The following is a 12,189-nucleotide window of genomic DNA, read 5'->3' as shown; positions in this document are numbered from 1 at the left end:
TACACACTACGTCTGTGTTTTCCGGATCAACTAAAAATGTAAAGTGAAAGTACAAATGTTTGACAGCTAGTGGAGAAGGTGGATTAAAACATTGAAAGGATGGGCGTCACACTGCATTGCACAAAAGACCGCTTGCTATTTTTACACCATGTCAAAAAGGTTGTGAACACGGTTTTTAACACAGAGTATCGGTGAGAACCGACAGCAAATAATAAGTAAGTTTCGCAAAGATTCGTGTAATATTTAAGATTCCCACTTTGCAGGGCCGGGGCAAAACGTTACTTTTCTGATTGCCAAATGTTAGCGGCTTCTCAAGTACAATGTTCACACTTTGATTCCTCATCACTCACTCAATGATTCTTAAACATTAGTGGCGTTTTTTAAGTATTAGATTGACAAATGAAAATTTCGAAACATCATCAGCCTTAATCCCATCTCATTTATACTTTTCGTATCTTACTCAATCTTCTTACCTGCAAGTTCTATCTTGATTGGCAGAACGTCTCTTATACGTTCAAATCTCGGATCCTTGAGAAACAAGGAAAGGTAATTTAAAACTAGCGCGCCAATTCTGTTAAAAACATAGTCCTGAAGCTGATCACGCGATTCGTTAGCTGACATGTTCAGTCAGGGCAGACCCTTCTCACTGTGCATCACCTTGATAGCGCACAAGATGGTTTTGCGAAAACTGTTTCCACCAAGTAATAATCTACGAATCAAGAAGACTAATATATGCCCCGCCCCCTTTTCGTTAGACGACCCTTAGACCGTTTAGCAAGATGCGCAAGAAAGCTGGAGAGAAAAAAAATTGAAGCATGCGCGAGAAAGCGAGAAAGAAGAGCGAACTTCTTGTTTTCGCCTTCTTGTCTTCGCACACCCGAGGTTTTTCTTCTCGCGCTTTCAGTTTCGCGTCACGCTCAAGCTCGTAGAACTCAATCCGAATTGCAATAGGCTTTTTCTCTACCATCTTTGGTTACAAAGCCGGTTTCAATCTCCAGTGTTGGTTGCGTCAGATGTCAAAATTCAGGGCTATTTACAACTGACCCCGTTCCCTGGGCGCTTGTCCTCCTTTCGAATATTGGAGTAAAGCACTTTGGGAACGAGGGTTTTTTTGAACATAGTTTTCACCTTGATAAGAGTTGGAAATCGAGCCTTAACTTGGACTTCAAGTCCTGTACCAACGTCATGTGGTGAACTCGTCAAAAATCCGTATTTTGAGCTCCACATGAACTTATTCCCTTTTCGTATTAGACATCCTTCTACGGCCGACAGAAGCTTACTGTATTGTCTAAAAACCTTCTGTATATCGCCTCCAGGTTGAGTTATGACAAGTTTCATGTGATCAATGAAGTTAACAAATATACGGCATCGTCTGTCCGCGGTAAACCAGATGAACCGACCTTTAGGCCAGTCACGTGACAGCTGTGGCGGGAAGGAGTCCGTATTCAAGCCATAGTCAAGTAAAGCAAGTTTCTTGTGTTGCCGTGGCAACGATAGATAGGATTTCCCGAAGGCACCTGTTCCATGAAGTGAAAAGATAAAAGTCAAAACAATTCTTACTTATATGTAAAGAACATGGATGGTTTCTCAGACTGTCCGTTAGACACGAAAACCTACATACAGTATGATCCTTGCCTAGACTCAGCCAATCTGATAAAGCTTCAAGGTGAAAGATGTTGGAGACAAGTACTTCAAAATTTGACTTTGCACGCGTTGCAAGCCTACATCTTATCAAGAGTTTGTGATTTTGAATCTTTTTCTTTTTTCTGGCACCGACACCACTCAAATTTACAGCACGTTAAAGAAGTGGTGTAGTTTCTTCAGTTCAAGATATTTTGAACTCGTTTCTCGCTGGACCGAGTAACAGATCATAGTGTGACCTCTGAAGAAAGCTCGTAAGTTGTTGGCGGGAACATTTTTTCTGTAATGAGTGAAACAGACGCCTTTTCAACAATTTTTGTGACGACTGTTGTCTCGCTGTGATACATACTAATACTTCAACCCTTGCACATTAGCAGTCTTGAATTAGTGCAATTAGTGTATTACTCGTCGCTGCTCTGTATTATTAGCTTGTATTCAGAATGTGAGATTTGATACTCCATTCCCAGCCCGAGTCGTCCCTCTTTAGTACGTTCTCAATTTTGCTATTCTATTAGCTTGCGTAGCAGTCTTTTCCGTTTCCTTTCAGGCAAGCGGGAGTCGCGCGAGGGCACGGGGACAGAGGTAACAAAAAATTAGTGGCAGGGGGGAGAGGCAGGGAAGGACCCCTGCCCCCGTTCCTAACTTTTTGCTCTCGCCCCATGCGTTCGCGCGACTTCCCCTTGGCTCTCGCTTTCTCCCGCTAAGAGGAAACGGAAAAGACTGCTACGCAGGCTACTATTCTATTCGAGACAAAGATAATAAAATGCGCTACAATTATAATTAGTTGTCTAAAAGCTTGTAGAAGTGTACTTTCTGTTTGCATAAATTAAAATTAGAATTCATATGTTGCATGTAAAATAAAGGTCGTTACTTCTATCGGTGCACCTATTTTGCTGCTGGAGAATTTATGAGATAAATATTATCATAAAATAGCGCGCGCGCTAGTCCTTGAAAGTAGAGTTCATATGTTACCGGTGTAATAAAATAAAGGTCGTTACTTTTATCAGTGCACCTATTTTGCTACTGCAGAATTTATGAAGTAAATATTGTTCTAAACTCTTACCCTCGATAGACCTCACAGTTTTCACTATCACGTGTGCAACATCCAATAACTCTTCTACTGGACATCCGGGAATCAAGCGGTATCCTTGTATATTTCTACTGGTACTCAGTCTACAAGACAACACGTTTGCTCCGTAAAGCTTTCCACCTTTGATCTGCTCCCAGTTCAAGTTCAACTCTGACTTTAAATTCTTCATCTCATCAATTTGATGAACCTCGCCAATAACAGGGTCAATAAGCTCACTGAACAGATCGTAACATTCTTCATCGCCCGCAAGCAATCCCGCGGAGTTCGGGATTGAAGTGAAATTTGTCGAGAGATTGTGTTGGCTAGACTCGATAAGATTAACAATGTCATATCCCCCTGAAGTACACTTCTCTTTCAGTATGGAGAACATATCAGGTGTCAGAAGTTTTCCCGTGATAGTTGGGTTGCTCGTAAGATTTGGAAAGCTACTCATGACGCGTTTATTCCGGCGGTAACAATAGCCGAGTGCGAGCAGTGCACCAGCCCCCAAAGCGGCCCCAACTCCAAGTAAAGGGTAACGATTGTCTGCAAAGTCTTTTAAACTTTGAAATAAAAATGCCATTATTCTTCGCACCTTTGCACAATAGAGCAATACTTCGAAGCAACGTCATAATCATAACAAGGTAATTTTACATCACTCGTGACGAAGTATAGCGGCATGAGGATTGGTAAAGCTACCTGAAGATTGAAGAAGCCTCATTATCACGATAACGAACGACAGTAGATCTTATTTGAGAAGTTTCTTTCGATGTTAAACGCAGCTATCTGCAAATACGCGGGAAATATTTTTGCGCGCGTTCTTCAATGCGCGGGCTTTACTATAGGTGACCGAGAGAAGTCTGAGATCTAGTTTTTTTTTAGTCAGCCATGTTTTGAAGTTGGAAGTTGTGTTGTGCGCTTGCTTTCAGCAAGTTATTGCTGTTTTAATTGCATTTTACAAGTTGGGTGGATGTTTGTACATATACCATTCCCAAATTTCTAGGTAAGTGTCTAAATTCTTGTGAACATTTTTACAAATACGTAAGCCAAGAGGTCATGTGACCCTGGATCTTGTACGCTGAAGCCCGCCTAAAATCATGGTCATTGGCATTTTAGCTTACCAGTTTATGATCAAGGCAATGCTGATCAGGGGTTCTTGTAACGCGGGTCGTCAACATGAACCCACCCTCTCTACCCTCCAGCGCCGGCCAGGACATGGATTCGCACCGATAGCAATTTTAACCACAGTTTAATGCGCCGATCAATTCGAAGCTTCAACACCCACCACAGCCCCAGGCAATCCCCCGGGTATTTAAACTTTTGTAGATTGGCTCGTTTAAATTTGAAACTTTCGGTTCAAATTCTCCACCCCACCCAGGCAAGGTTCAAATTCCCCACACCTGAGAGGGCCTTTTGTGTCAAATTCCCTACTCCCTGGGCACGGACGACAGTCAAATGCCCATGGGTTGCAGGGGGGTGGGGGGGGGGGGGAGGAGGTATGTTGAACCTTTGAAGTGATTGGTGCATAATGTTGTCAAACACCCCAGAATCTGGCGGATCTTTCCAGATCAAAAATTCGAGTCTCCTTGACCTCTTCAAAACATCGCAAGAGCTCACTCTATATAATGGACATGTTATGACTTCACATTGTCAGGGTCAGTATGATTCTTCACTAACTTTCCTTAGCCAGCCCAAGACTGAGAAATTCTAAACACTTCCTCCTTACCCTTTTTGCCTGAAATTCCCTAGGGCTTCCGTCTTGTCCCATGATTGGATGAGGGTAGGGGATATATGCACTAGACATTTTGATCAATGAATTAGTTTTATTTAAATGCACATGCCCATTTTATTACATAAAGGACTAATTCTATTGCACACTTGTAAAAAATGTAAAAAAATGTAAAAAATGCTTAAAGATGATTTCCAGTCCGTTCTACGCAGTCTCAGCATTATGTTTGTGAGTCTCACTCGCTGAAATGCAAATCAATGTTATTTGTCAAATAACATCGATTTGCATTTCATTGAGTGAGACATACGAACCACATACCTTATCTTTGAGGCATTTTCTTTGATTTTTACAGCCACGAAGTTGTTTCATCAAGTGATGTCAGAAAGAACAAAGCATAAAGAGAGAGGAAGACGGTAAACTACCCTTCCTTGACACATGTGTCCGTGTAAAATGAGAGCACAAAAACAACTGTGTATAGGAAACCCACCCACACGGATCAATATCTCAATTTCACCTCCAACCATCATCTACATCATACATGTTTAGTTGTGAGGACCCTCCTACACAGAGCAGAAAACCTTGTTAGGAGGAGGAAGATAAGGCAAAGGAAGTACGGCACATCCAGAATGCTCTACTCGCAAATGGTTACAAACGCTGGATATTTAAAGTCCCTTCTCGACCCAGCCCCACAAGTCAGGAGAACAGCACCTCGGAGACACCTAGTCCAACCTCCGTAGGCCTGCCTTATGTGTCTGGACTCTCAGAACATCTTAGTAGAGTCTTTAGGGCACAAGACATCCGCACATACCACAAGCCTTACAACACGCTGAGGTCCATCTTAGTACATCCAAAAGACAGGACACCAACCGAAAAGAAGACGGGAGTGGTATACGACATCACATGTAACGACTGCGGAGAGCATTACATTGGCAAAACAGCGAGAACTCTGGAGAAGCGACTGGGTGAACATCAGGAACAAACAACATCTGCAATCCGGGAACACCAGTCTCAGGCCAACCACGAGACCGACTGGGAAGGAGTCAAGATTCTTGATAAAGAGTCGGTAGATATCAAAAGGAAAATCAAGGAGGCCATCCATATCAGACGTCAACGCCCAACACTGAACAGAGACGGGGGCTATGATCTTCCCGCCATTTTTGACCATCTGTTGTCACGTGATTAACAAATTTGCATTCACGTGACAACGTGAGCTCACTTTAATCGCTGATGAAGACTGTGCGATACAGTCAAAAGCTTCGTTTACAAAATTTTTCAGACCTTGTGACCAGAATAATTGTTTGTTTAATGTAAACAAACTTCTGAAAATGCGCAGACTAGAAATACTGACTAGAAATCATCTTTAAGCCTTAAGAGTGACCGGCATCAAATTTCTCCTGACAGTATCAATACATAAATCAAGAGAGAAGGTAGTGAGAATCAAGGACGTCATCACCAATAGAAATTTCTATGATCTTTAACAAATTCTTGTAGTTAGTACCATAAGAAAATGTATGAATACCAGTGAGGAGAATTTGTATTTTGACACTGGGACTTAAAAGGTTAAGAAATGTTTAGAGCATTTAGCTGTAGCAGTACATCTGTAAGCTACCTGTAAGCTAAGAATGCATACCTAGTATACCCCACTGTGGTACAAATGAGGGAGATGAATTAAAGATCTAATTATATCAGTGACCTCTCTAGCTCTTCATTGTAGTCAGACATACAAAATTGTTTTACCTTTAATAGATAGCTCTCAACTTTTACTTCAAGGTGAGATTTTTTTTTGTCCTTTATTAACCGTCATTTGACTTTAAAAGTTGTAAGCAAGGTTTGAATCTGCTTTTAAAGCCCAGAATCATGGTTGGGAATGCATGAACAGCGATATAAAAACTTTTTTACAAAAATTGCTTGTTCAAAAATTGAATTTAGTTTAATCTGGCTAGTTTTTATCTGAGGCCTAGCTTATCCCATGGTACAATGAGGACAGATTACAACAACAGTTTATTTCTACTACTGTAAACAATTTAAAGGATTAAAGTATGTATCTTGTTTATCTTTAACAGCTTCATTAATGGTTTACAACAACAGAAGTTATTTGAGTCAGTTGCTGAAAGTAACCCATAATACAACTGTGACCATTTGCTTTCAGTGGTAATGTAATTGTTTTGAAAGCTAAATAATTATATTACAGCTTTCCTACTGAAACTATATAATACTTATAATTGATTTCTATAATACTATTTTAACACTTTTGTATATACTCTGTACAGTTAACAGTGTATACACTGTAACATAGTAACATAAGCCTCTCAGGTGTCACGAGATACTGCATGAATGTCATCATTCAGTGAGATGCTTAGAAGTGGGAATGTAATTTACAGTGCACCAAAACAAACAGCAATGTTAAATGACTGTTAATGAATCTAAAATTCTTAACAAAAATTAAAATTCTCAAAAGAGCAGTAATCAAACAAGGAAATCATAATTCTGATTAAAAGAAAGGTTTACACCTGGAGCTCGTGCTTTTTCCTTCCAAATCAAACCAACATGTAATAATGTTTCAAACAATATTCTTGGACATGTACTGCAGACTACGTAACTTGCTTTAGGATGGTGAAAGTGGCCCTGATTTAAAGGACTTAAAACTGAACCTTTTAACCAGCCAGGGGTTTCATTAAGGGCCAGGCACTGGGAAAATTGACCAGCTGTGAGGATGATTTTGCCTGGCATTCCTGGTTTGACCATCTAATGGAAAGTTTTTCTATTTTTAAAATAGTTTTGCCTGCCTGTGAAAAGCAGTTGCCCTCCTGCCGAAAACATTAATGAAAACCCTGTTTAACTCACTGAATGCATCTCCACACAATATTATATTTTGGACAATTTCATAAGCCAGAAAAAACTACAATTTCAGATTGTCAGATTTAAAGTTGAATTACTTTTAACCTTGAATGCCAAGTTACATGAAGTACATGAAGTTTCAAGGGACCTCGATCCTACAAAAAGTAACTTTTACTATACTAAGGTGGCTATTATTTAGGTACATGTATTCATGCCATTTAGCAAATTATGTTTAAAATAGAGATAAAAAGTCTGAATTTCTAAACACATGACTGCAAATAAGTGCAATCATGTAAATCTTGGTTTGGCATTTTGTGTTATTTTCTTCACTGAGACCATTCTTTGGTGAGAAATAATTATTTGACATATTATTGGCATATTGGTTTTAGTAAGTCTGATAATCAGGCAACTGATGTACATCACTTGGTGTACCTTCTTGTTTATGTCTAAATCTTGTCTTCTCAAAATGGTTCCTTTTCTCAAGTAACTGCCAATATACATGTATCCAGACATGTCCTGTATACACCTGTAGACAAAAATTCATTTGCTTAGTTACCAGCAGAAATATAAAGAGTAAAGTAGGGTATATCTCACTAAGAAAATTAGTGTCATAAGTCAAGCGTTTTTGCTCAGATGCCATGCATGGGCCTAATGTAAAACTTTTCAACTGCCAGTTAAGTTTATGTTATTTATAGGTTTTTTTCATTTAGTATTTAAGAGATCTTTGCAACCTATTTTAGCCACATTCCTTCCTCAAGTCAGTTTTTAAACAACAGCATCAAGTGATGATTTATACATGAGCTAGTGAGTGACATGAGTGATTATGTTTACACAAGAGTGGTAGGATTGGTTTTGTCTGAAATCAAGCAATGTTAATCCTTCACCTGTCCAACTAATCTATGGTATCCATTCTTCCAACTCCTCTTCAAAATTGTTGTTCACACAGTACAGGGAGGCAATGTTATCTCCCTGATGTCCAGGCACGACATTATACACATGACGTCTGGTGTGTTGATGTGGTGTGTACATGTAGTTGTCTTGGTAACCAGGACACTCATGTGAAGGGCAGGCTGGTCCACAGTGGAACTTGACAAAGGAGAAATCCCTTTTACAAATTCCATCCACCATACAGAACACTTGACACAATATATCTGCCGGCTTCATTCCTTGCATGTTGCTGTAAAATTTAATTACAAAATGATTGGCTTTGTTTAGCAAAATGCAATTAAACAGTTGAACTAATATAATGGTCACCTCTTAACAAAAGTAACAGACTTATAGTGAAGGCCAAATTGTTTTGAAGCCACTCCAGTGTAAACCTAATCAACACCAGTCTTGAACTTCTAAAAAATATTAGTTGAACGTACATGTATTTTCAACCTTGGAACTAATGAAAATCAACATTGAGATACATGTATGTGTATGGTTTTAAATATAAATATACTCACAACTAACATTTGAATAATAATAAATAAAAATAAATAAATATTTATCTGAAGTTAATGTACGGCAATAAAGAAGAATAAATATTGCAATTTAATGGAGTAGCTAGGCTAGAAGAGCTGGGGAAGTATGCTTTGAATATCACATTTTAACCAGATTCTGCTAAAGTTCGTGAGTTTTTTCTGAAATTACCTGGAGCTAAATGTCACTTCAATGATCGCCTCTTCTTTCATCAGCTTCAGTCTGTAGGGCTGCCTGGGACTCATCCAGAACTTGCCAACATCTTTGAACAAAACAACTGGACCATTTGGAAACTCCAACTTGCTGTTCTTGTGGGCACGAGATAGCAAGCGATGAAACAGGGGCTCTGGAAGGAACCTCTTGAAGAACACATAGAACTTCTTGTCTGTGGTGTTTACATCCCATGCGGGAATGTATCCATCTACAGACATTGGGAGCAAGGATGGAACAAAGTGAGTTGGCTGGTGTTCTTCGTCATCACTTAAGCTACCAATGTTCACTTTCTTGATTGACATGGAGCAGATCAAATCGTATTCCTCAAGGAATGCTGTCAAGGCTTCTTCGTTTTCTTGAACTGTTGAGATTATTCTGGTCAGCAGTGATTTAGTCAGCATTCCTTTGCGATGCAGAAGTTTCCAGTCACGTCTGCAGCCTCTTTCCTGGATCATTTGTGGTGGTGGCGTCACAAGCTGGATGATGATATTAACCAGTATTTCAGGCTTTAGAAGGACCCATTTAGACAACTCTGGATCTTTGTCAAGGTATATTACTAGGCCTTTTTCATGGAAGTACTTCAAGGTTTCTTCAGACCAGTCGGTGCAAATGAAGTTGTCAAATGCATAAGGAAATTCTTTAAGTGTCACACAGCACTTGGCTTTCTTCTTTTCTCGTTGATTGATAATTAGATCTTTGATTGCAATCCATGATAAAGGTATGTCACAATCTCTAACTGCCTCTCTTTCTTCGGCAACAGACATGACTTTTTTTCGAAGGCTTTGGACTCCAACATCATTTTCTCCTTTGGAGTTTTCAACAGGAAAAAATATCAACTCATCAACATCATTGATAACCAGCTCATCACAGTAGTGGTCCCAAAGATGTTTCCTTAAATGACCATTTAAGATGTCCAAGCAGTTTTTGTTTAAGTCTGCTCTGTGTGTTCCAACAAGGAAGATTGGTGTTTTCGATGGTACATGGCTGCAGACAGATTCCAACCAGAACTGAAGCCTTTCGATGGCTGCATTGATATTCATAAAGTTATTTTCTACACTCTTAGCTACGTTGAATACAATGATATAAACAGCCTGGCTCTTGAGAAACATATGATGATAGGCATAGTATTCTTTATCTCCAGCAAAATCAAGGATCTGCACTTTGAGTGAGGAACATTTTTCGTTCAGAGCATGCATAAAGGTGGCCGTGCCAATTCCCTCAATGGTCGTTAGTGCTAATATCATAAAATTGTTAGATAGGTATCTCGTTATGTTACGCATTGAACGAACACGAAACCATTCTTGACAGAAGCTAAAACAGATAAATAAAGGATATGTTATTACAAAATAGAATATTGGCGATGTACTTGCCGATTTTACATAATAATAGGTTGCAAAAAAGTATAGTATAAGAAAAGGTCCCCATGATATGCGATGTATTAACAACTTAACGCCTACAGAATTTGCGTATTCGTTAATATACTCAATTGGAGATAATATCACAAAAAAAGTAGTCGAGGTCTTTACTGGATCCCAGGTTAATGGGATCGAAGTATTCAGTGTTTCAGTACCTGATTCGTCGTCTAAACTTTTCGTAACCGAGATTACTGCAGCAAAGCCAATGATTACTCCAATACAGATCGATAATAGCAATCGGCAAAAGCAGAGAATTAGAATAAAGTTGTGATCTTTCTGAATTGGTCCTATTAAAAGAAAAAGCTGAAAAGCGACAAACGCAATGCCAGCGCCCGTGCTCAGCGTAAGAAATGTACGAGTACTGGCAAAGTCAATATAACTTACATCGAAATAACATATGGCTAGAGGTAGATATGCACCAATCAAAAATCCGTGATGGCTAAGAATGAAAACGAAGATAGCTGATATAATGCTTAAATTGCTATTACTGTTAATGTAGTGTTTAATAACCTCATTTTTAACAATCGGCAGAAAGTGAATAAGGAAAATTAAACAATTCGCCAGTATTTTCACAGGAAAATTAAATATTATTCCTACGAGCCCAGAAAAGAGGAATAGCATTACCGCGATAAAATACCCGAAACAGATAAAGAACCGCCAGGGTCTCGAGGAACTAACCACTTGAGCAACAGTTGCTGTTCCAGTTGTGCTCAAAAACAATGCTACTTGGCCGCTTTTAAGGAACTCCCAAAGGTCTCCGAAGACAAGATCCTTCAAGTTGCAGATTTTCCACTCATTATCCACAAGAAGCTCATTAATTCCTTGGGTTTTTTGCTGGTTGGGATCAAATGGTTTTCCAGTGAGCGACTTTACTAGACTGGTTTTACCAACTTCAGAGTCGCCTAGCACCAAGCACTGTCTTGGGAACACATATCGCTTGTCTGTTGCATCGCCTTGTTCTCCTGTAAATTGCACACTTTCAACAAAACTCCTGCCCTGACCGCTCTGCTCTGGATTAATCATTGTTCTCGTCTGTAAATCGGCAATCAGCAAAGTGACCCGTAAATTTTAACTTCGCGCTACGCAGACAAAGTCGGCTGCAATCTAGCTCTCATAAGCTGTGCACTAAGCGCGAAGCGTCAGACGGGAAGATCATTTTAACATACCCGGATAATAAGCCTCAAGCCCGATTGCTCGGAAATAATATCAAGCATTTTGAACAAATACTTGAATAAATGAATTAAATGTCCATGTGTTTTAATATTCTATAAATGTTACGGTATTGTGGTCTTTCGCCGTTTTATTTTGAGTCAGCAGTTGCCACAAAAGCACCATTAATTTATTTCAGTTGTACCTAAACAAGAAGATCTTTAAGATCTTATAACCGCGCTTTTAGAATTTAACTGTTTTCTTAGCAACGCAGTACACATTCCAAAGCAGTCCTTGATGATTAATTGATTACTGTAGACATCACATCACTTGATCAACACAAACTGTATTATTACACCCTTTGTGAAATCTATGATGACGTAATGGTCTTAATCTGGAAGTGCACTCGGGACATGCTCATGAATGATACGAAAGGGAACCGAGTATCACGTTATTAATAATGCTATTAATAAACAACTGTCTTCCATAAAAGCCAAAATTTAATTTGTTTGTTAGTAAAGGACAAGCAAAGTAGTCACGCGAGTCACACAATCCGAGGTTTACGCTATCCAACGGCTAAAAGAGCCGTTGTGTTTTTTTCCCCTAGCATTGACATAAGCTCAGCAAATATTTAATTTTCCCTCAAATCTCTTAACTCGCTTCGATGAAAC

The 12,189-nt window shown here is 39.3% G+C and overlaps 2 protein-coding genes across 2 annotated transcripts in view; both read right to left on the bottom strand.

Annotated features, from left to right (window-relative positions):
* Window positions 1-3,293, bottom strand: part of LOC149106128 (creatine kinase M-type-like) — a 7,285-nt gene extending 3,992 nt beyond the window's left edge. The window contains exons 1-4 of the mRNA XM_089297857.1: window positions 2,705-3,293; window positions 1,129-1,517; window positions 474-528; window positions 1-30 (exon numbers count right to left, since the gene is read on the bottom strand). The exon at window positions 1-30 is cut by the window's left edge and continues 32 nt beyond it. Coding sequence (XP_089153983.1) covers window positions 1-30; window positions 474-528; window positions 1,129-1,517; window positions 2,705-3,293 — 1,063 coding nt within the window. The remainder of the gene's footprint in view (window positions 31-473; window positions 529-1,128; window positions 1,518-2,704) is intronic.
* Window positions 3,294-4,513: 1,220 nt separating this feature from the next.
* LOC110050636 (uncharacterized) lies at window positions 4,514-11,533 on the bottom strand. The gene is made up of 3 exons (XM_089297854.1): window positions 8,913-11,533; window positions 8,162-8,454; window positions 4,514-7,803 (listed from the first exon to the last, which is right to left on the bottom strand). The coding sequence occupies exons 1-2, from the start codon at window positions 11,390-11,392 to the stop codon at window positions 8,175-8,177; spliced, it is 2,760 nt and encodes a 919-aa protein (XP_089153980.1). The 5' UTR covers window positions 11,393-11,533; the 3' UTR covers window positions 4,514-7,803; window positions 8,162-8,174.
* Between the last annotated feature and the right edge of the window lie 656 nt (window positions 11,534-12,189).

The sequence above is a fragment of the Orbicella faveolata genome, unplaced genomic scaffold, assembly GCF_042242905.1.
Source record: "Orbicella faveolata isolate gen_17 unplaced genomic scaffold, um_ofav_v1 contig_3, whole genome shotgun sequence".
In the NCBI taxonomy this organism is placed as follows: Eukaryota; Metazoa; Cnidaria; class Anthozoa; order Scleractinia; family Merulinidae; genus Orbicella; species Orbicella faveolata.
The sequence above is the reverse complement of the archived record's forward strand: the minus strand, read 5'-3'. Positions and strand labels throughout refer to the sequence as shown.